The 25,737-nt window shown below is 41.9% G+C and overlaps 1 protein-coding gene across 1 annotated transcript in view; it reads right to left on the reverse strand.

Moving 5' to 3' along the window:
* The window catches only part of MNAT1 (MNAT1 component of CDK activating kinase), a 2,168,423-nt gene that overhangs the window by 1,409,038 nt on the left and 733,648 nt on the right, over positions 1–25,737 (reverse strand). Inside the window, exon 4 of the mRNA XM_044074483.1 lies at positions 11,918–12,021. Coding sequence (XP_043930418.1) covers positions 11,918–12,021 — 104 coding nt within the window. The remainder of the gene's footprint in view (positions 1–11,917; positions 12,022–25,737) is intronic.

Genomic DNA, 25,737 nt, shown 5'->3' on the forward strand with positions numbered 1-25,737 from the left:
AAAGACATTGGTAACCTCCAAACTCTGGATCCCACCCAGTTCGGGTTTGTGAAAGGCAGATCATGCCTCCCGAACCTGATCGACTTCTTTGAGGCAGTCACCAAAGCCGTAGATGAGGGTAAGGTGGTTCACACAGCCTATCTTGACCTCGCCAAAGCTTTCAACATCATTCCCTATTCTGGAATTATAGCTAAACTCACTAAACTAGGTATAAATCCCTACATCACAAGATGGGTTACCAACTGGCTCACTGACAAAACCCACACTGTAAAAGTTGCACACTCCAAATCTGACCTCACACCAGTGACAAGTGGAGTACCACAGGGTTCAGTCCTGGGACCTCTCATGTTTGCTATCTACTTCTCTGAAGTACAGGCTAACACAGAAGGCCTCTGGCTAATGAAGTTCGCAGATGACTGCAAACTAGGAGCCATAGTCCAGTCCCCAAATGATGTGGAAATCCTACAGAAGGGCCTCGCTGAGACAGATGCCTGGTGTCAGAGCCATGGCCTCAAGCTCAATGCCAAAAAGTGCATTGTCATTCCCTTTGGTAAAAACTCTTTACCCATGAACTACTACATAGACAGCAGTCTACTTAACTTGGAACTCAGGTGGACAGTAGTCTGTCCTTTGATAGTCACATCGCTACAGTAGTCAGGAAGTCCTTCTATGTGGCACACCTCATCATAAAAGGGTTCTCATCCAGGAAAAAAGAGGTAATTGTTCCCCTCTACTCGACACTCATTAGACCCATTATAGAGTACAACGCCCCTTTTGGAATGTACCTCACAAGACATCTGCAGCAGCTGAAAAGGCCACAGAAGTACCTCACAAAGAGAATTACTGGCGTCAAACAAATGCCCTACACTGACCGTCTCAAAAAACTCCAGCTTTACTCCATAGCATATCACCTACTCCGAGGTGATCTCTGCCTAACATATAAAGCTATGTCAAACCCAGAGCTGTTGGACATTCTACACCTAAAGAAATCCCAATCCCTCCAAGCTACATGCTCTAGGGACCTAAACCTTGTCACCACAACAAACAGGACATGCTGGAGGGATAGACTCCTGTCCCAGAGACTTCCCATACTCTGGAACAGGTTACCCATCTATGTCAAGCAAAGTTCTTCATTAGCACTCTTCATGGCTCCATTGCTGCATCCGGCAGATTTACAAGTAATACATCTAATGTAGTTTACATTGCTTTATGCTCAGGATGTGAAGCATTTTATAAAGGAATGATAACTAGACAGTTAAGCAAATGTATTAAAGAACATTGTTATGCCATAAAACCAAGGACACCAACAATGCTTTGTGTAGACATACAATGTTATGTACTATGTTTAAAAAAAATAATTTTGCTGTTTTAGAGCATATTAATAAGGATATGAGAGGGGGCAATGTAAAAAACAAAGTGGAAAGAAAGGAGACTTTATGGCAGTTAAGGTTAGCTGCTGACAGTTTACCAGGGTTAAATGAATATATCAACATTAAATGTTTTTTGGAAAATAGAAAAAGTATATTTGAATAATTGTTTTCAATTTTGTTAAATTAGTTAATTGAATTTTAATAGGTCTTAACTAATTAACGAGTGTATTTAAACTGACTGTTTTAAGATAGATTTATTCTGAAGACATTTTTAAGAAAGCATGGATTAAAACGTTTTTAATGCTACTGAGTTGGTGGTTCTTGCTTGTGCCTTCAACCCTTTTTGGTTTTAGTTTAAAAGGTTGCTTGACAGCAATATTTCTAAGCTCAATGTTATCCAAATACCCTTTATTTTCTTTTTAGCACTCTGCAGTTGCTTCTTCTCTTCTTGTTCTGTGAGATTCCCTTTATTTTGAAATACATTAACCTTTGTACAGCCTTGTAAATAATTCCTATTACTTCTTAACCATATCTTCTTTCTTTCTTATTTTTTCCATTGTAAGCTCCAGTTCCATTTTATCTCACTCACCAGGTATCCCTTCTAAAGAAATTCTATCTTCCCAAACAACTCTTGAATAATTTCCACTACCCAATCTTTAAATTCTTCTCTTTTCAGCAGGTAGGTGGGAAAGTGCCAGTGTCTCAGTTTTACTTCATTATCCTGTATTTTTATCTTAGTTTTTATCAGTGCATGATTTGAAATATGAAATAATTACTGGATGTATGTTGAAGCTTTCAATGAAATGCACATATTCTTGTAAAATTTACTTTCTATCCAATTATTGTACCATGGGGAATATAATGTATAAATTCTGCCCAAGGCCCTGTTACTTAATTTTATAGTTTTCATAAAAATATTTTCATAAATTTCTTCAAAAAATCTACCATAGTTTGTTATTTTTCCCTGTGAGGTCCCTCTTATACTGCCTCACTATTGCAAATAAAGTTGCATTCCCCACCTACTAGTAGCTGGAAGCTGATTATTATTCCAAAAAATTTCTAAAGATCCATAATAGATTCTTTTGGTGGAATATACATACATGCCAGTGTAATCCTCCTCCTTTGCAATAACCCTTAAATACCATAAATATTCCATTATTGCCTTTTTTCCTATTTTTGCAATTGGAGCCCTTTTAGCAATCAGTATTGTTACTCCCCTTTTCCTTCATCCCTGATATTCTGCTGAATATCCATCCTAAAATAATTTCTGTGTCAAATTCACATGCTCATATATTTCCAAATGTGTCTCCTACAGCATTGCTATTGACACTCTGCATTATTTAATGCAATTCAATACTCTTTCTTTTGTCTATACCTGTAGAGCCGTTTACATTCCAAGATAAAATAGATAGGGTAGCCATTTTGATAAAAATGCAGGCATTACGCTAAAAACATATTCTTCCCATCTATTACGCATGACATATTTTGAATGCATACTTCCAATTTTTGTCTTAGATGCGCACACTAATTTTTTGGCAGGTTGATCTTTTATACAGTTCTTTCTTCTCGTCTACATATGAATTTATGTCACATTCTTCAAGACGTTTTGCTTTAATGAAAACAACTCAAGCAACAAAAAAAAAAAAAAATTTTCAGATTACCCCATCCCCTTTTAACTTGGAACACATAACCATGTACATTTTCACCAAAGTTTAACTCTCCAGATTGTTTTAATTTGACAGATGCACCCACAGGCATAATCTAATCTAAAATTACAGTAACCCATGCAAAAACATATGTGGCAGTCTGTGTTCCCACTTACACCAATTGCTGTCTGATCTTTTCTCAACCGTATTACCCCCTCAGATGTGAAAAAACACTTAGAACCTTCCAGAAAGCATTAACCTTTAGCACTACAAAAGTGAACTAGGAACCTTTAAATAAAACTAAATTGTGCAATTCTGGAGCTCTTTCAGAGACTTTAACTTAACATGTTAGTAGGGGATGGAACAGACACAGAATGCAACTTTAAACAGGTAAATGATAAAAAGAATATAAAAGCAATGAAGCACAACTGGATCAGAGATGATTCTCTCACTACTGAACTTCTACTACAGTTTAAGGCACCGGACTATGCAGAAATTTACCAGTAACACTATTTATGGAAAAATATATAGTAATAAATTATTAATGCTCAAATGTGGCAGTAGTACATAGTCCTGCCACAACTGTGAATTAAACTACAAAACTATGACTCAGCAGGGTTTAAAATAGAAGCAGATGGCCAAAAAAGTTACCTTTTTGCATTTTTTGTTTGTTCTGGCACCTGATTTGTTTGCTGTTTAATACACTCTTTTGTGTCTCACTGCTGCTTAAAATATTTTTTTAGTATTTCTGGTTAAATTAGTGTAGCTAGTAGCTGTAGCATAGTCCAGATACAAGTTTGCTGCATCTGGGTCTGTTGTATTCTGACCACATTTTCCAAGTCATCTTTGATTGGAAGAGGCCCTTCTGTACCCTTGTGAGAGAAGTGTGCTGATTGGCTGGTGAAAGTTGATTGGTCAAGGGCAGGGTTTCCTAAAGTGTGCGCTGTGGCGCCCCTGATAAGCTTAGCCACAAAATAAACTACTAATTAATAAGCCTAGTTAGTTTGTGGTTTATTTTGCGGCCCGGCTTATATGCATCCTTAGCAAGTATAAATGTATCTCTTAGTCCTTAGAACCAGTGTGTCCTGTTTTCTGTTTCTTCATCTTAGTTGATATCTCAGAAGCATTTTTATTTGATGTAGGTATTCCTTAATTGTGTTTGAGGATTTGGAACAGCTTTGCTTTTTTCTGGAACATTTAAAATGCTATGTTAGCTTGCTGTTCTCAAATATAAGCAATCCAAACCCTCAAAAATGTGTACCATTATCAATGATGTTCACAAGAAGTCAAAGTACTATTTTGTCAGAAAGATGCAACACCTGCATTAAGTCCCAGAAAATTTTCAGAGGTTGTAAAACATATATTTGTTTCAGGTTTTTTTTTTTTTTTTGCAATGTTGTGGCTATTTTCCTTAATACTGTAAACACTGTCCTGATGTAATCTTCTTCATTAACAGTATCGGACAAAGTGCCAGGAACCTGTAGGTAGAGAGAGATAATACAACTCACCATTATCTTTTCACAGCAGTAAAAGAAAAAAGGTGGGAGGGTGATATGTTACTTCATGTGAGTTGATAAAATAAACAATGACTCCCTTAATCATTGCTGTACACATACACACAGAGATTCAGATAACTGTAAACCACACAAAATGCACGTAACTCTCAACTCCACAAAAGAAGGCAGACAAACACAACTTTAAGCTATCTTCAGCCTCTCCACCGCTACTATGTACAACATCTAAGGGTGCACAAACGATAGAAATAGGGGATTCCCATTACTGCCCCCCAATTAGACACACAGTCTTCAAAAAGTCGAACACTAAAGGGGTGATACAAATAGTGTTAATGTAGAAATAGGGGATTCCCGTTACTGCCCCCCAATTAGAGACACAGTCTTCAAAAAGTCGAACACTAAAGGGGTTATACAAATAGTGTTAATGTTATTTCAGATAAATAACTGCAAATCACTAGACTCCAAATGGCAAGCTGGAATAAAATTTGCAAATTCCTTTCAATTTAAAGTGAGCATGTGTACCAGATGTGCATAAAATCCAAATGAGCTGAATTAAAAGGAAAAACCAAAAGGTCGGGTCAGGCGTTGGTTCAACCGCAACACTACATCAGTCTTGTGAACATTATAAACCACTTCTTCCACTTTGCTATCACAAGCATCCAAAGAAATAAAACCATCTATCAAAAATATAAAACCAGCTGACAAAACTGCAAATATTACAGACTCTACGATTTTTTTCTGGCTTTTTTACATTAGTAGTCCTGCACAACTGTATTTTTTCTCATAGGGAGGGTAAGTTCCTTTGGGATTAGGCTGCTTTCCAGTAGTGTTTCCTATTTTTTCACCTCTCACTTTCCTTGCATGCAGGTTCCAGCTGCGGCAACTGCTCTGCATGCTCTCCCTCTCCGTTCACACCTCTCCTCCTTTGCCTGCCATCGTGCGGTGCAGTCCATGTTTTGGGAGAAGGAGGAGTTTGCCTTACCATTGCCATGCGCCAGCCATCCACTTGCAATAGAGGTAAGGCACTAACTTATTGTGATTCTATGTTGACGCAGCCTAACTGCATGTATGTGCTTCCTGTCTAAAGCGGGTATGCCCCAACAAATTACTTTACTAGTGTAAGACCTTCACTCCCACCCTGCCCAACTCTTCAAGCACCTGAGCTGCTATTCCATCCAAGGTTGTTTGGGTCATATGCAGGGCTGTTGCCATTATGCCACAGAACTGGGCTAGCCATAACATCATGACCCTGTGCATCATAGTTGCCCTTTGATAATTTTTAATGAGAGACCTAAAATGGAAGTTAGCCTTCTATTTATTGTGTAATTCGGAGATTATGATGTTAACGGCTTGGCCCTGGTAAGCTGCAGCTCAACAAATGATCAAAGATGCAGCAAGTCCCAATCTCTTTATGAAAACGTACTCCATGCTTGATGTAGATCTCAGCAATACCCTTAAGTGGTGCTTTAATTCCACTCACTCTCACTAATGAGCCATAATAACCAAGAACATTGAAAATTCTAGAAATTTATATATAGAAAATATTTTGTGAAATTGCAGGAGGGTTGTGAACTTCTTTACCAAACCTTACTTCTCTATAATAGTTCTTTACATTATATGGAGCAGTGTGGTTGCTAGACAGATGTGCCATCATTTTAGCTGTTTTCTGTTTGAGCTTTTCTAATTAATAAATAAATAAATAAATGATCATACGTTCATGGGTAAGTACTAGGAAGTCTGTCTACAGACTATTAAAAGCCTAGCACTATATTTTAAACATGTTGTCAAACGCACTGAGCTCCTCCTTAATGTCTAGTTTAGCTAGTGATGACGTTGTAGTTAAGAGTGAAGTGTTAGCACCCTCACGACGTCAAGGATTACTGTTCAGTTTACACATTCTCGTACAGTCTGTGTGAAACCCGTAGTAATAACGCATTGTGCTTTTCTCTATTCTTATCAATTTTTAGTTGTACAAATGTACACAGTATGTCCCTGTAGTAGGTAGCCTACTCAGTGACAGTCCACATCTTTTGGCATTCCCTCTTCAGGGGATTGTTGTCCCTGTTCTTGGTTACAGCACCTGGAAAATGATCAGTGCCTAATGCTCACCCCAGTTTTTGCGGCACTGAACATGGCAATGCGCTGGCAGGACATGTTGGCTCAGCAGGCTGAAGTGGCGGTGGATCACTTGAGGGATCTGATGACTGCCACATTAGGCTTGCTACACAGTAAATTTGGGTTAAATCTGGGCATTGAGCTGAAGCAGCATCAGTCATGGGTGCTGCTGCTGACAGCCGTACTCGGGTTGCTTGTGATCGTGGCTGTCTGGGTTGTGGTCTGTACCGGCATCATCTCCCGGAGTAACAGAGCAGGCAGTAACTGGCAGGCTGCTGTAGCAAGTACAAAAAGCAAGCTGCCATCTAGCAGGGGGCAGCGAGTGGATGATCTAAAGACGAAACACAAGAAGAAACCGACTGACAAGATTAAAGTGAGTGAGAAGTTGGAGCTAATATTAAACAGCCAGTTAAAGAGTTTGTGTGTCTGCTGATTTAGCACAGTGGTATATTGCTCTGACTGTAGTGCATAGGGTCCTAGGTTCAAGACTTACTAGTGAAATGCATGGTGGTAACACAAAATTTAATTCACTAAACTAGGTATAAATCCCTATGTCACAAGATGGGTTGCCAACTGGCTCACTGACAGAACCCTCACTGTGAAAGTAGCAGATTCTAAATCCAACTTCAGACCAGTGACAAGTGGAGTACCACAGGGTTCAGTCCTAGGTCCTCTCCTGTTTGGTATCTACTTCTCTGAAGTACAGGCTAACACAGAAGGTCTTTGGCTAACAAAGTTCGCAGATGACTGCAAACTAGGAGCCATAATCAAAACTCCTAACGATGTGGACATCCTACAAAAGGGCCTCACTGAGACAGATGCCTGGTGTCAAAGCCATGGCTTCAAGCTCAATGCCAAAAAGTGCATTGTCATCCCTTTTGGTAAAAACTCTGTACCCATGAATTACCACATAGGCAGTAGTCTACTTAACACCGAAAGTGTGATAAGAGACCTTGGGACACAGGTGGACAGTAGTCCCTCCTTTGATAATCACATTGCCACAGTAGTCAGGAAATCCTTCTATGTGGCACACCTCATCACAAAATGTTTCTCACCCAGGAAAAAAAGAGATCATTGTTCCCCCTCTACTCATCACTCATTAGACCCATTGTAGAGTACAACGCCCCTTTTGGTATGTACCTCATAAGACATCTACTACAACTGGAAAGGCTGCAGAAATACCTCACAAAAAGGATTACTGGCCTCAAACAGATGCCTTACGCAGACGGTCTCAAAAAACTCCAGCTTTACTCTGTCGCATATCACCTACTCCGGGGAGAATCTGCATAACATACAAAGCTATGTCAAACCCAGAGCTGTTGGACATGCTCCACTTAAAGAAATCCCAATCCCTCCGAGCTACACGCTCTAGGGACCTAAACCTTGTCACCACAATAAACAGAACATGCCGGAGGGATAGATTCCTGTCCCAGAGACTTTGCATACTCTGGAACAAACTACCTATATGTATCAAACAAAGCTCCTCATTAGCACTCTTCAAGAAAAATCTTGATGATTGGATGGGAGATAGGAAATTCACCCCGGGGATCACTTCTGTGGCTCTGCTGGACAGGGGCACAGAAAAATAATTTTCTTGGGTAGCAAAAGCCAGGCTACCATTTGGCTAGGCTTATATAGGCCCTAGGGCCAACAGCCTAGTAATTACCTATGAACCTATGACCCTATGTGGGGGAGTAGAACTAGAACTGTGTTTACATTGCTAAATTCATGGAAAAGTTTGTCTAAAAATCCTGGTAAACGCAGTTTAAAATGACATGTCGGTTTGTTGTAGTTTTCCATTTCGCTCATTATGTTGATGTTGTGAGAAGGTTCATTAGTAATACCATGCTTATAAAAATAATAATTATCAAAAATAAAAAAGAAAGGACTCTGCTCAAACTTGGTTCTTCTTGTTCAGTGGTTCCTTTACTCTAACTAACCCTTTTAATTAAAAAAAAAAATTATTAGCTATTTCGCAAAGTATACTTGTTAGAATTTGACAGGGGGGCACCTACGGGAAACCTGGATTCAACAAGGGAGCCGAGAATCGAAAAAATTTGGGAACCACTGGTCTAGGGATTGGAGTAAGCACCCTCATTGGTTCTTTTGATTTTTTTTAAAGTTTTAAGTTTTTAGCTTCTGGTATTTCAGCCTTTCATTTGATCAGGTTTCTGCTTGTTTGAACCGACTTGAAATGAGGTGGGCTACCAGATGACTACAGGCTTCTAAGCTTCCCAAAAACCATAAATTGCCTGCTTTTTTTTTGCTTGATTATACTATTTACTAAACTTTTATTATTATAATTTTTCATTATTATTTACTGCACTTTTTTTTTTTAATTAATGCGCAATTGTGCGCCATTAGCTGGGCAGATAAGTTCGACAAATTTTCCCTTAGATACAGCTATAATACATTAGTGTAGTCATCATCCTTAGTACATTTCTGGTCTAAGAAGTATTGATAGTGAGTTGTGACCTACTAAACCACCAGCCAAAAACCCCGTCAGAAATACCCATCTACAGAGCACCTCCTAGATCAGTCCAGAAAGCAACCCCTTTGTGATAACAGTTCTTCAGACCTAATATTATGGACAGGTGAACTACCTCTGTTTCTCCTGCCAGCCTTGTTGACTTGGGTCTCCAGAGGCAGTGTAACAACTGCCGCATATACTCTGACAATCTTTTACTAATAACTCACTCTAGTTCACAGTGCAAGAGATGTATCTACACCAAGAATCTTGAATTCCTGCTCTCTAGTACTCAAAACAGCAACACTGAAGAGGTTGTCAACTCACCTACCACTACTCATGCACATATTACCATTACTCATACACACAGTATGCATCCAACACATAAATCAACATATGCAGAGGTTTTCTAAAAAAAAAACTTACCGAAACACCAGTGACCTCCAAAACACAAGACTGCTATAACTAACATAGTTCCCACACCACCTAAGACACATAGCAACAGCAGTATCTCACCTACCAAGGCCTCAAGGTGCAACACTCATAATCCAAATTTTCTTGTCAATGAAAGACTCCATAGTGAGACAAACAGATTTCCCATTGACCAGGTTAGACAAGAAGAAAGTCACAGTCAGTTGACTGCCTGGTGTCAGGATTCATCAGAGCACACATGCACTCAGGTCACTTAGCAACAACTACCATTATGATTCTATCATAGCTCATGTTGGAGTGAAAGACCTGATATGTACCTTACTGATCTGTATGAAGACAGACATGTCCCTAGCCTTGAGCAGCACATTATCCTCACCTAGAATGATGCCACAGTATAAAAAAAAAATGATCGATTTCAACAACTGGCTTAGTTTTTGGTGTCATCCAAAGGGGATCCAGTTTCTGTAAGCCTGGGATGACATGATTGACAAACCTCGCTGCTTTGTCAGAGACAGTTTGCACCCGGCACCACTAGGCTTTTGGCTGGTGGCAAAGGCTGTTGCCTCTCCCATAGTGCCTTTTTCAGGCAAGGTCTCAAAAACAAAATTGACAACGTGAAAATTGCCAATCATAACAAAATAAAGGTTATGCTGCTAAACGCTAGGAGCCTAAACCAAAAACTGCATACCCTGGAAGCAAGTCCTATCACTGGAGTATGCAGATGTCTGTGCAGTCACAGAAACCTGGTTGAAGGCTTCAGAGAGTACTTCCACCTTGCAAGGTTACAATGCCTTCCACACCTTCAGACCACAAAATGAACGTGTGAGAACCAAAGGGGGTGGTGTTTCCATCTATATTAGAGATAAATTCACCACCCAACTAGTTAGACAGGACAATTCCATGGAGTTACTCTAACAGAGAAGCTCAAGTGACTCCAGCATGTGTTTTACACAGACCGACTAAAGTCCCTGTCACTATATTCAGTACAATATAGACTTCTTAGGTTTGACTTCGGCCTGGCTTACAGAGCACTCTCCAACCCAAACCTAATGAATTTGCTGCACATTCATATATCAAATGGGACGAGACCCACCCATTCCAGGGACCTAAATATTGTCTGTGACCTGAATGGGATGTGCTGGAGGGACAGATTTGTCTCCCACTGACTGTCAATTCATGTGAAGTACAGCACCTCTATGACAGTATTCAAATGGAAACTGGATGAGTGGATGGGGCACTGTAAATTCTTACCGGGGATAGTGCCCACAACTCTCCTGGACATGGGCAGTCATTCCTAAATACAATCCTGGGTACTGACTACATTATCATTGGTATTACATTAGGATGAAATGGCTAGGCTTGAAATGACCTCTAGGTTAATAGTCTAGTAACTTCCTATGATCCTCTGACACTTAATCTTGTATTTTAATTTGCAATTGAGGCACTTCTATTTCCAAAAGTAGAATTACTTGTAAAAACTATTTTGTATTTGTTTTCTGTTTTAATTCTATTTTCTGTTTTTATATTGTGTTGACTAAGTTGCAGCACAAAACATACCCTTGTGTCCCAGTCCACTCACCACAACAAACAAACTAAATTAAAATAAATGAATGCACCTATGCAAGTGATGTGAAATATAATGGTACACTCATCATCTTCTTTCTGCTGTTCCCATTAGGGGTCGCCACAGCGGAGCATCTGTTTCCATTTCTTCCTGTCATCTGCATCATGCTCTTTCACACCAACTGCCTGCATTTCCTCTCTCACCACATCCACATCTTAGGCCTTCCTCTTTTCCTCTTACCTGGCAGCTCCATCCTTAGCATCCTTTTCCCAATATACCCAGCATCCCTCCTCAGCACATGTCCAAACCAACGCAATCTCGCCTCTCTTGCTTTGTCTCCAAACTGTCCAACCTAAGCTGACCCTCTAATATACTGATTCCTAATCCTGTCCATCCTAGTCACACCCAGTGCAAATCTTAACATCTTTAACTCTGCCACATCCAGCTCTGACTCCTGCCTTTTCATCAATGCCACCATCTCCAACCCATATAACATAGCTGGTCTCACTACCCTCTTGTAGACCTTCCCTTTCACTTTTACTGGTACCCATCTGTCACAAATCACTACTGGCACTCTTCTCGGTACACTATCAGGTTAAATACATTATGGAACATCATTTCTTTTGCTAGCACCGGACTTGGATCCAGATTTAACTGGACATTTGAGCCATCAGTTTAGTAACACAACATTTCTATGTAATCATAATGAGCAATAGTGACTGAAGTAAAATTGTGAGAGTCGATTATGCTTTATTAGACTTTCATTTACATAAACATGATCTAATAACAAAAATACACAGTAAACTTACCAGTTTAACTTTGTTCTTCTGAATAACATCTTTGTTATCTTTTTGATACTGCTCCATTTTTCTTTTTGTGCTCTCCAAGTCTACATTATATGTCAAGTTATAGACTGCAGGAATAGACAATAAATGAGGTATAAGTGCATAATGAAACAATAAGGCTTTAGTTAATACTACCTATTTTAAATTAATTAATAAGGCTCACCTCACTGTGACACATTAAAATACAAAAAAAAAATCCAGAGCACAGTTCTTTTTAATCAAAAGACTGAAAGTTTAAGATGCTCCAAACTCTCTCCATAGTTACTTATTTTTAGCACCCAGCTTTACCTCGATCTCATCTGAAGCACAAAGATAAAGGCCTTCTTGAAAACAAACTGTAGAGCAAACCTGTATGGACCCAGGAAGAAACCTATTCTTGCACACTGAAATGAATAAAGCAGGCTAGACTGACATGTGACTATTAAGGGCACCAGAAAGAGAAAATGAAAAACAGATCATTTTAATATTTGCTTCACCACTTTCCAAACTGCTTCATTATTGAAAAAAAAAAATTCTGAGGTCACTGCAAGTTTGAGAAAGTTGATATCTTGAATGCAACAATACTTATTATAAAATGATAAAATAAGGCATAATCCATTCCACTTCTCATACACTTTTTTTTATCTCCAATAAAGTAAACAACAAAAATAAATAAATAAAGCATACAAAACAGAAAAACAGTGAAACCATGGCATTCAGGGCATGCAGTGCTTCTCTGCAGAAGTATAACTGGCTGGAATCCTGTAGTGCACGGATTTAAAACTGGCAAATTTATTAAAGCCAAACAAGCGAGGAGCTCTTCACATCACACTCCCATTAACTTAAAAATCCTAACTACTGTTTTTCAGAGTAATGCATAGCTGTCCATTTAATATTAACTAATTAATTTCCATGGTTATCAGCGTTTCTGAGGAAGTGAACTGCAGAATGTATCTAACCTTGCATCTGTAACAATAATAAATGACATAAATGATAAAAGAAGTCATGTACTCATCATAATGTTCCATCTGAGTAATTCTACTTCATTTGTCCTCAACCTGTGGGTCATCAGATCTTCTTCGGATCTGACACGGCCGCATTTTCCTGCTATTGATCAGAGCTCTAAGCACCTTCTCTTACCCATAATGCCTCACTGTCTCCCTTCCCCCTTCAGATCGAGTTTGCTGCCTAACAAGAAACAGACACCTGACCCAATAACATCTTATCTACAAAAAATAACCAACAGATGCAACCTTAGCTTAGGCAAAGCCAATTATCCCAACAGTAACAATCTGAACACTTATCATATCCTGAAGATAAGGTCAGGGAGAAGGAGGGAGGGACGTTGAAGACAAATGAAGTAGAACTACTCAGATGGAACATTATGGTGAGTACATAACTTCTTTATCTGAAGTAGTTTACTTCATTTGCTCTTCAGCCTGTGGGACAGAGTCCTCAACGATCTAAATCTTGGGTGGCCCTCATGGAAGGATGTTCCAGAGCACCGAAGAGCCGAAGGATGCTCTCCTCCTACAGACAATGTCAAATTTGTAATGCGATATAAAGGTATGAGATGAGGCCTAAGTGGCAGCTGAACAAATGTCATCCACAGATACTCTAGACCAAAAGACCGCTAATGTAGCCATAGATCAGGTTGAATGAGCCTTCATTTTTCCTGGTAGAGGCAGACCCCTCTCTGAGTAAACTCGGCCAATGCATTTTGAAATCCAGTGAGCAACTGTCACATTTGAGACTAGCTTACCAAAGAAGGCCTTGGCATAAGACACAAAAAGTTGGTCAGACTTGCAGAAAGATTTGGTCCTGTGGAGGTAAAACCTCAATTGTCTATGTACATCCAGTAAATGCAATTTATATTGCCCCTTGTTTTGGTAGTTAGGAAAAAAAAATGGTAAGTTTATAGTCTGATTAATACTGGCTTCTGAAGCTACCTTGGGAAGAAAGGAAGGGTTAATGTGAAGCGACACCCTGTCTTTATGAAAAGTCATGTAGATCACTTTCATTGAGAGAGCCTGAAGCTCCGACACTCTTTTGGCGGAGGTAATGGCAACCAAAAAAGCAGTTTTCCATGTCAAAAATTGCAAGTCTACTGAAGCCACAGGCTAAAAGGGGAAGAAACTAATGCCTGTAACAACAAGGTAAGATCCCACAGAGGGATGGGATCCTTTACAGGGGGGGGGGCCTAAGAAGAAAAGCACCTTTAAGAAAGGTCATGCACAGTTTAGTGGAAGCCAGAGAGGACATATTAATCGCCAAGTGAAAATTAGATATGGCCGCCAGCTGAACCTTAACTGTAGAAGAACTGGCACCCTAATGGAAAATGTTAGCCAGAAAATCTAGAACTGCCGACAGAGGTGCCATAAAATGATCCAAGGACTGCTGAGTGGCCCATATAGAAAAACATTTCCATTTGCTACAACAGACTTTCCTGGTAGTAGATTTGTGAGCCGCTACCAGGATGGACTTAACAGGGAATGAGAAACCGGGAGTCCTAACAATCATGGGAACCGAAACAGCCGAGCTATGAACTTCAGACTGTCCAGATCTGGGTGAGGAATCCCTAAAGGGTGTAAGATAAGATCCGGAACCTGATCCAGAGTCCATGGTGGAACAACTAGATGAGACCTAAGTAAGGGAAACCAAACCCATTGAGGCCAAAATGGGGCGATGAGGATCATAGTGCTCCCTGGCCTTCGAGCTTTCTGCAGAAAGTTCGACATGAGGGGAATAGGAGGATATGCATAAAGAAGACCGAGAAGCCAAGCATGAATCAGAGCATCTCTGGGGGTTCCCCCAGCGGGGGGTTCAGAGAGAAAAATACACTGCACTTCACGTTGGAAGGAGATGCGAAGAGATCGCAGCAAGGACAACTCCACTCTCGGAAGATCTGTTCCGTTACTGAAGGATTCAGAGACCACTTGTAAGGCATCAGGATAGATCTGCTGAGCCTGTCTGCTAGAATGTTGGACTGTCCTGGAATGTGCACTGCCACCAGAATATGGCCAGTGAAGATTGCCCATTCCCACACTCTCATAGCTTCTCAACACACGGGATAAGATCTGGTCCCCCCCTGTTTGGTGATATATCAGACCATTGACATATTGTCTGTCTGAATTGCAATTGTTCCTAGAGGGAGATGAGCATGAAGGGTCTGCAACGCAAGAAGAACCGCTCTCATCTCTAGGACATTGACATGCAGATAGGTCTCGGAAGGGGACCATGTGCCTTGGATTGTCCTTCCCGAACAGTGCCCCCCAGCCCAGTAGGGAGGCATCCATGGTCACCGTGGTCTTGAGCAAGGCAGGCTGAAAAGTACAGTTGTGTACACTTACCATAAATGTAGATGTTCGAGTGTATTCACTGTTGCAGTCATCACACTTGGATTATCATGCCAGGGGTAGCCCTCAGTCGGCCCGAATACCAGAGGCGTAGTATTTCTGCGTCGGTTGCTGTTGCTCCAGGACTGACGTCAGGTCGTCAGTGGTATAAAATCAGGCAGCCGACACCATTACATCAGTCTTTCTTGCCACAAATGTCAGGATTCCCCAAATAGAGAGCTAGGTTATGGTGGAAGAATACCACCAGCAGAAAGTAAATACCAAAAATCCCTGTAAGGAGTGACGAAGAGAGAGAAAGAGAGACAAGGGGGATGGGGGGTGGAAAACCAGGACTGCAACAGTGAATACACTCGAACATATACATTTATGGTAAATGTACAAAACTGTACTATGTTCTTCGTATTTCACTGTTGCAGTCATCACACTTGGGTTGATTCCCATAGCTGAAGAAAAGGGTGGAGGCAGTCAAGAAGACTGGGGGCTGGCTAGGATGCCCTGCAAGACTACAGTTGCAAAGCCTGCCCTGGATTTGGAGAAGACAGACAGGTGGTAATGCTTGGTGAAGGTATGAACAGAACTCCATGTTGCATCCTCCAGGATGTACCTGGTAGGGACAACTCTGAGAAAAACTGCAGAGGTGGAGGTTGCCCTGGTGGAATGCATCCTGACCCCCTTAGGGGGCAGTTTCCCATGGTATTAGTAGCAGAAATGGATATAGTGTTCTATCCATTTGGAGATTGTTTGCTTGGATATGGCCTTGCCCTCTGCCCCTGCTGCAAAGCTGACTAGCAATTGGTCAGTTTTCCTAAAAGATTTAGTCCTATCCAGGTAGAATCTGAGCTGTCTGTACACATCTAGAGAATGCAGAATCCTTTCCCCCTTGTTCTGTGTGTTAGGAAAAAGGTGGGCAAATGAACAGATTGGTTAAGAGCCACACTGGACACCACTTTAGGCATGAAAGTTGGGTTAGTCCTGAGGGAGACCCTGTCAGCATGGAAAATGATGAAGGGCTCTACAGCCATTAGTGCTTGTAGCTCTTAAATTCTTCTAGCAGAAGTGATGACCAGTAGCAAGGTTGTTTTCCAAGAGAGGAACTTTAACTCTGCTGAAGTTGCATGCTCAAAGGGGGTAGTGTGAGCTTTTTCAACACAAAGTTAAGGTCCCAAGCTGGGGTAGGTGCTCTTCGGGTGGCCTTAAATTGTTAGCCCCTCTTAGGAACTGTTTGATGAGAGGGTGAGAAAAGAGAGGTGGCTCTGTGCTGTAATGAGCAGAGATGGCAGAGGCATGAATTTTGATAGAACAGAAGCATAGGCCCCTGTGAAGAAGGCCTGCTAGGTAATCCAGATGAGAGGTAGGGAGGGCTGTGCTGTTTCAGCTCCTTTAGCCTGGGTCCAGGTGCAATACCTTTTCCACTTGTCAGCACAGGATTTTCTAGTGCTGGAGCATCTGACCTCACGTACAACATCCAGGACTTGTTTGCTTAGGCTGGTAACTGGTGGAGAAGTCAGGGAATAAGCCAGGCTGCCAAGTTCAGGGTCTGCAATTGTGGATGCATGAATTCTCCACTCTGCTGGGTCAGGAGAGTTGGGATCTGAGGTAGGTGCCATGTAGGCAGGGGTGACTGACTGCGCAGCAGTGGGTACCAGTGCTGGTGTGGCCAGTCTGGGGCAATCAAGATTGATCTTGGTTTTTCCTCCCTTATTTTGAGCAGTACCCTTGTAAGTAGAGGTAGAGGGGGAAATGCATAAATCAAAAGTTTTACCCATTGGAAGGATAGGGCATCCACTTTCCAGGCCTTGCTGTGAGGTTCCCTGGTGCAGAATTTGCTGAGCTGGTGATTGTTGTGGGAGGAAAAGAGGTCCACCTTCGGGGTGCCCCATTTTTGGGTTACAAGGTTGAAGGTGCTGTGGTCTAGCTGCCACTCGTGTGGGTCTAGGAGGTTTCTGCTTAAGTTGTCTGCCAGAGAGTTTTGGGAGCCTGGCGGGAATTGTGCTAGCTGGTGAATTTGTATGGCTGAAGCCGTGTGCCAAAGGGTCATGGCTAGCCTGCAGAGGGGATAAGATTGAGTTCCTCCCTGCTTGTTGATGTACCACATCACTGTGGTGTTGTCTGTTTTGATCAGTAAAGGCCCTGGGAGAGTAGGGGTCTGAAAGCTGTCAGAGCATGCTGAACAGCTAGCATCTCTTTTTGGTTGATGTGCAGATGTATTTGATTTGGCCTCCAATGGCCCTGAATGCACCTGCCATCCAGGTGTGCACCCCAGGCATAGTCTGATGCGTCTGTGGTTAGGGTCTTGGCAGTGTGGGGTTGTGACAAGGGAAGGCCCTTGTTGTAGTTGCATGCTGCTGCCCACCAAAGAAAATCTTTCCTTAGACAAGGTATCACAGGTATGATAGTTTCCAGGTCCTGACAGTGCTGACACCAAAGGCTTTTTAGGTACCAGTGAAGTTTCCTCATATGCAGTCTGGCATATGGAATGAGTAGAATGTAGAATGCAGGATGCCATGAATCCTAGAGCTTCCAGGATTTTCCTTGTGGATAACTGGGTTCTGGTGGCTAGTTGAGAGAAGTAGTCTGTCAGATACGCTTGTTTTTCTGCAGTAAGGAATGCCATCTGGGATGCTCTGTCCAGGCTTGCTCCCAGGAATACAATTTTCTGAGTGGGAGACTAGTTTGGATTTATTTTCGTTTATAGTATACCCCAGGGAGGTCAGTAGGTGCTTTACAAAGGTCAGGTGCTATAACAGCTTTTCCTGACTGTCTGCTTGAATCAGGCAGTTGTCTAAGTAGGGGTAAATTTGAATATTCCTTTGTCTGCAAAAGGCAATGGCTGGAGCCAGGCATTTTGTGAAAACTCTGGAAGCAGTGGATAAGCCAAAGGGAAGTGCAGAGAACTGAAAGTGCATCGATCCTGCCCTGAAATGTAGATATTTCCTGCAAGAATTCCTGATTGGGATGTGTTGATAGGCCTCTTTTAGGTCCAGGGTGGCTAACCAAGCATCGTTGGACAGCATAGGAAGAAGCTGCTGGAGGGTGAGCATTCTGAATTTTGTAACCACCAGGAAGGTGCTTACAATTGATAGCTCGAGGATTGGGTGCCAGGTGCCATCTTTTCTGGGTACCAGGAAAAGCCTGGAATAGAAACCTTGGCCTATCTGGTCTGCAGGAGCAGGTTGTATTAACTTATAATCTACTCAGTTGTTTTCAGTCAAACATTACATAGCTTATTTAAGTCTTGCCTTCTTTTAACCCTCATTTCTCACTCGTATGTATTGTTCCACAATTCTCCTAATTGTCTTAATCATAGTGTATTTCCTGGGCTATAGCTGAAATGGGTCCATTTGGATCAGCCCACTGCCCCGGTTAATAAGTAAAAGAAATATAAGTAAATAAAATAAGTTAATAAATAAATTTGCTGGCAGTTTACAGCCTAAATCTTTTTAGGATCAAGTGCAAGCGTGCAAGGAAAATTAAAATGACAATGAAAGAACCTAGCTGTAGGCCCATCAAGGGAGGGCACCTTCATAAATCAACTCACGTGGTAAGAAAGCATCTGTTTTTCCATATTCTGATTAAATCATTTTGGTTGTACCAGTTTAAATGCAATTTTCATACTTTTAATGTTGAGCAAAATTTATTAGTAGTTAGTTGATCTGAAGTAGTTTACTTCATTTGCTGTTCAACCTGTGGGTCCTCGGATCCACTTAGGATCCAACACGGCCACATTTTCCAGCTATGGATCCGAGCTCCAAGCACCTCCTCTTACCCATACTGCCTCCCTGTCTCCCTTCAGATCTCATTTGCCACCTGCCACCTGAGAGGAAGCAGCATGATCCAAGCTCCATTGTGGTAGTGTTGCAGTAAACTGTAAAAAATGTAAGTTTTGTTATCTTTCTAACTATCCTTTTCAGTCCTACTCTTTTCTATACCTTCACTGGGTTCTTCATAGTTTGTTTCTTGTAGGCTTTTCTATCTTCCTCCCCTCCTTTCTTTCCTCGTGGTGTGTGTGTGTTTGCTTTTGAACCGGCTAAGGCATGGCGGATGCCCCAAAGCCTGGTTTCAAAAGATGCACAGAGTGTGGCCATAACCTTTCCCCGGCGAATGGCCACATTCTGTGTGTGTTTTGTTTGGGAGTGGCTCACCTCCATTCCCCCTGTCCTATTTGTGCTGGGTTTAACCCCAGAGCTCTTAAGGACAGGCGGGACAAGCTGATTGTCAAGGGCCTGTTGCCCTCCATGGCTGGGACAGATGTCTCACCTTCCCCTGCTAAGAAAACAGTGGCTGCTGCTTCGTCTTCCCCTTCCTCGGCCTCTGGGACTCACCCGCCTGCTAAGAGGCATGGGGAAGGGGATAAGGTCAAGAAGGACCGGCCTCACAAGCGCTTCCCTGACTGCTCGTTGGAGGCTGTCCCCCCGCCGAAGACTAAACCTGTTTCCAGGCCTGTTTCACCTCTGCTCAGTTCCCCAAGATTCTCCCCTGAGCCAGAGGTTCTAGTTAGCTGTTCGCCCTCCAGGCCCTCCCACCACCGACTCTCTCGGCCCATTTCGGCGGCATCCTCCTGCTCTACCTGGAGCCTGTCTGAAGGGGAGATGGACAAGATGATGCAGAGATTTATCTGCACTCGTATCCAGATGGGGTCTTGCCAGGGCCTTCTCCCACAGGAGCAATGCCTTTCAAGCAGTATTTAGACCTATCACTCCTTCTCAGATCCGACCTGCAGTTTCACTGCGCTTGCATCCGAGGATGGTCGGAGTCAAGGGGTCAGCGCCGATGGTACCATGTACCTCAATGCCGGCCAGTGCCCTGAATGTGTCGGATCCAATTAGATCAGATCCCAGCTGTTGGAGCCGTAGCCTCGGGGTCAGATCCAAGGGGGTGCTCTCTGCTCCGAGCTTGTCAGAGAGAAGCATCCCCGTCGGTGTCTCGGCTCCTAGAGGCTTGACTCCCTGATCAGATTGGGGGGAGCATCTTCCGCCAGTTTAACCCAGGAGGTCCATTCCCTCTCTGCATTTGATGTGGTGGAGAGGGTTCTCGTGGAGTCGCGACCTCTGACTATTTTGTCTTTGTAATCTGTCCAGACCCCCCAAATCTTGAGTGCAGGTCTGACCATCTTGCCCTCTCAGAGACAGCCCATAGCCGCAATGCCACAGAATGTTCCGGCCTTGGAACAACCCGCTTGCGTGACCTCCCCAGTGAGTCCCCCTGAAGAGCCCCTCAACAAGCACACGTGTAAAAGGAGGCACTTGGAAGCTCCTCCAGAGTCCCTCACAGAAGACACGGACCTGGATGAAGGGGGAGGTCCTTATCATGCTTATTAGGGGAAGCCAGCCTACCCCTTCCAAAAGAAAAAGAGACTTGTCCCTAGCAGTTTTATCTGACCAGGAGTCCGATGACTCTGAGGTTTCTGAATATGAAGGCATGCAACCCTTGTCTGCTTATGAGGAATTCAGATGCAGATGAATCCATTCCTTCTGCCTCTCCTCCAGAGGATTTTTCATTTGGTGAAACCAGAGGATTTTTCATTTGGTGAAACCCTACATACTTTAAGGGAGCATTTCCAGTCAGAATGTCAGGACTATCCTCAGTCCAAAAAGAGACTCAGGGAATTCTTAGATTTACCACAGCACAGACTTTTAGCCATTCCTCCTGTCCTGGATGTTGTGGATGATGTCTTTATGGAATCCAGTTTAACTCCTGACACCCTCCCACCTGCTCCCAGGAAACGTGACAGGTATTACAGAGTCCTTGACTCACACAAATTTCTTTTCAAAAATCCTGCTGTTGACCCAGAGGTCATCTCCCAAGGGCCTAAAGGAATAAAAGTAACCACAGCTAAGAATCCCACCCCCTCGGACAGGGATTCCCGAGTTTTAGACAGATGGGGTAAAAAAGTATACACCTCTGCAACTCTTGTCATTAGAGCACTAAATTGTCAGTTCCACATGCTGAAATACCAGCAACATACAATGGAACTCCTTAAACAAAAAAATATCTACCTTTATGGTTTGTGCAGAAAATAAAGAATTACAGGAGCTTATGCATTCTGCAAGCCCAAGTTACTAAACGCACCTTGCAATGTGGCTTTGACGCCCTAGAAGCATCCTGCAGGGCAGCAGTCACAGGTTCTGTACTTTGAAGGCATGTTTGGCTTAAGGAACAGACCTTGCCAGACCATGTCAAATCAAAACTATTGGACGCACCATTGAACAAACACAATTTGTTTGGCACCAAGGCAGAAGAGGTCTTAAAAAGATGGAAGAAAAAACTAAATCTATGCAGACAGTTAAAGACTTCTTAGAGGTCCAGCCACCAAGGTTCAGTAGGCATTGCCCCTCCAAGCACTGGTCCTTTCTGGCCCCCTCAAGGCCAGCTCAGACAAGACCTAGGGGAAGCAGACCCCCCAGACAGCAGTCCCAGGGAATGCAGAGATTTAAGCAATGGAGTTCCTCCACTTCAAAACAGGGAGTGCTAAGCCAACCCCTTATGGAAAGAACTCACAATGACTTTACAACTCCATCCCTTACCTCTGCCCACCTGCTTGTGCCCCTAGGAGGAAAACTCTCCTCCCATGCAAAAAACTGGGCTTCCATCACCAATGACCGATGGGTCCTCCACATAGTGTCCCGGGGATACAAATTTTATTTCCACACTCTGCCAACCACAAAAGCGTTCCCAGATCTTCCTCCAAACCAGTGGGCAGAGGCCCAAAACCAAGTCCATTCCCTGCCATGGAGGGCAACAGGCCCTTGACAATCAGCTTGTCCCACCTGTCCTTAACAGCTCTGGGGTTAAACCCAGCACAAATAGGACAGGGGGAATGGAGGTGAGCCACTCCCAAGCAAAGCACACACAGAATGTGGCCATTCGCTGGGGAAAGGTTATGGCCACACTCTGTGCATCTTTTGAAACCAGGCTTTGGGGCATCCGCCATGCCTTAGCCGGTTCAAAAGCAAACACACACACACCACGAGGAAAGAAAGGAGGGGAGGAGGATAGAAAAGCCTACAAGAAACAAACTATGAAGAACCCCGTGAAGGTATAGAAAAGAGTAGGATTGAAACGGATAGTTAGAAAGATAACAAAACTTACATTTTTTACAGTTTACTGCAACACTACCACAATGGAGCTTGGATCATGCTGCTTCCTCTCAGGTGGCAGGTGGCAAACGAGATCTGAAGGGAGACAGGGAGGCAGTATGGGTAAGAGGAGGTGCTTGGAGCTCGGATCCATAGCTGGAAAATGTGGCCGTGTTGGATCCTAAGCGGATCCGAGGACCCACAGGTTGAACAGCAAATGAAGTAAACTACTTCAGATCAACTAACTACTAATAAATTTTGCTCAACATTAAAAGTATGAAAATTGCATTTAAACTGGTACAACCAAAATGATTTAATCAGAATATGGAAAAACAGATGCTTTCTTACCACGTGAGTTGATTTATGAAGGTGCCCTCCTTTGATGGGCCTACAGCTAGGTTCTTTCATTGTCATTTTAATTTTCCTTGCACGCTTGCACTTGATCCTAAAAAGATTTAGGCTATAAACTGCCAGCAAATTTATTTATTAACTTATTTTATTTACTTATATTTCTTTTACTTATTAACCGGGGCAGTGGGCTGATCCAAATAGTAGATTATAAGTGATGTATAAAGCCTGCAACTGGCAGTGTGTCAGTATGGTTTGTGATGTAAAATGCTTGCAACTAGGAATGTGTCGGTGTAATTTGTTTTCATTTACATAAATGTATGATTGCTTTTGTCGTAAGTGATGGTTTAATAAAGATGTTTCTTGTTTAAAAAAGAAAAGGGGCAGGAATTGAATAATTTATGTGATGTTGCTTGAGTTATATGATATATTGCAATACATGTGAAGCATAATGTTTGCTAATTTTAACTTGTTGATACAGTTTGATTACTTTTATATAAATGTAAATGTGCCTATGTCACAAGTGATAATTCAATATAGGTGTTAAAAAAATAAAATTAAGATAAAAATGCAATAATAGAGAAAAAAATGAACTGTGTAAAAATTGCATTGCATTACTTGTATGGCTTTGTATTTTTATATATATGCAACAAAATTTTGATTTTAAGATTTCCTGTGAGGTAAAATGGACACTATACTGATTGAGGAGAATATTTCTTTATTCCTGAATCAGTCACACAAAATAATAGGAAGATATGGTTAAGAAAGCTCACAGACGAGAACAGGAAGTATGATAAAAAGAGATGAGGCAGTAGTAGTAGTAGTGTCCACCTGCATACCAGCGTTCAATTCAATGTCTCCATTTGCCTATTGAGTTACTCTAAGAAAGTAGGAATTGAGCTAATGTTCAACATGGCAGCAGCCTGAATGCCGGACAAATTCAATTTGAGCTGTACATTACTTCATTGTCTTTGGACTCTTAGTATATTTGTATCTTTACTGGTTAGTAGTTTTAACATAGACAAAGTAACACTGACATGTCTTTAGATAACATTACTTATTTAGTATACCTCAGTGATGCAGTGTTGCACAGCACTGCTACTTTGCTAATAGCAAGTAATTCATGTGTGGCCTCTATTCTAGCCGCCAGAAGATACTAAACTCCGGAATCCTCTTTGCTGCTTTTCCTGCTTCTATTAGCTTTTGTTCTGCATTACACCATACTTTAATTATACTGTCTTGCAGAGTTAAGCTTTTGAAAAAGTAAATGGAATATATCTGCTCTTAGTCAAGCAGCCGTTTGTTATTGATAATTTTGGAGACTCATCTCAGACTAGAACTTAAGCAAGTGGATTTCATTTTTTTTTTATTCTGCCCCACTGTCTACAAAACATCAGACCCTCTCCTCAGTCAAATCATAAATTGGGGCAAGAGCCAAATTAGAGCAGCTGCATGTGGTAGTCAATAAAACTGAAGCTGAAGTTACTTAACCAAACTGTACTCCCTGGCCACCCTTGAAAAAGAGGCTTATGCTGACTGGGATTATTAGTTTAACAAATGGAAAGACACGGGGGAAAAAACTGCTTTGTTGAAGGGGATATGCATCTCATGACAGCTCATGCCATGGCATCATGGGCCACTACAGGATACATCACCTAATCCCTGACTCAGACAGCTCAGTCAAATGAAAGATCAAGCATGTTTACTTCAAATCAAGAAAAAAATAACTACTTAACATCTATACTGTAAGACACAAATATATACTTGTCAACATCAGAGGGAACTCCAAAATTATGACAATACAGTGGGGGGCAGTCCAGTCACAGCTGGTAGAGTAACACTGCATTGGAATCCACAAACGATGCCCTCATGTATTTCAAAAAATACATTAAAAGATTAAAAGCATCCTTGTTATGTCTAACAAAGGGGATCCTCGTTGGGACTGCAGGATCACAAGCATTAAATCCACCAGAGTGGAAAGACCCACAGAACAGCCAAAGATAGAAGGCATTAAAGGCCGAGTCCTGAAGTAGTGCAGTAGAAAGCTTAAATCATGAAGCCATGTTCAGACAATAATGCTTAGTAAAAACTGACAACCAAGAGGCCACTGCACCAATGTCTGCAACAGAAACATTCCTCAAGCAAGCAATGGAAGCATCTATGCTTCTGGTGTGGCCTCTGACTAAAACCTTTTCCCTTGAGAGGTGAGCCATCTGAATTAAATTGATAATCATCTGGCAATGAACACTCAGAAAGGGTTTATGTGGTAACTGCCAATCTTTCTATTCCCAGAGAAAAGGAGAACAATTGAATGTATTCCTAAATTCATGCACTTAGTTTGGATTAAAAACTGAGCTAGTGGGGTACACCAGAAAGTGAAGACTGCTTCTCTTCAAGATCCTGCTTTAGCAAAATAAATAAACAAACAGTTTACTATCAAAATTTCGAAACAAACTCAGTCGACTGTACTATCGTCGAACACGGAAGTTCGAAAACGGTAATATCGATGTAAAAAAAACAATCTAGGAACGAGTTTTAACATGGGTCGAGATAGGTGTTCAGTGTTATTCTGAACTACAAACATCTCCCCTGCCTCGACCCATGTTAAAACCCATTCCTAGATTGTTTTTTTGACATCGATATTACCATTTTCGAACTTCCGTGTTCGACAATAGTACAGTCGATGGAGTTTGTTTCGAAATTTTGATAGTAAACCTAAACAAACAAATAAATAAATAAAAGATAATGAGTGGACTGGTTTAAGGACAACTTGGAAACCGGTTTTGTGAAGAAACATGGGTTGACTGGTATAACAGATCTTTGTGAAGGAATCAAAAAGGTTCTCCACATGTAAGGCCTTGCAGGTCCAATTTCTTGCAAGAAGTGATGGTTAACATGAAAAACATTTTGCAAGAAACACGCTCCAATGCAATTGAACCAGGGGTTTTGAACAGGGAACAGGCAAGCCAGATGATTAGAAATTAAGATCTCACAGAGGAGTTAATTAAAGGCAGGAGCAGACATA

This window comes from Protopterus annectens, chromosome 6.part0, assembly GCF_019279795.1.
Source record: "Protopterus annectens isolate FY-2018-M chromosome 6.part0, PAN1.0, whole genome shotgun sequence".
Classification (NCBI taxonomy): Eukaryota; Metazoa; Chordata; order Ceratodontiformes; family Protopteridae; genus Protopterus; species Protopterus annectens.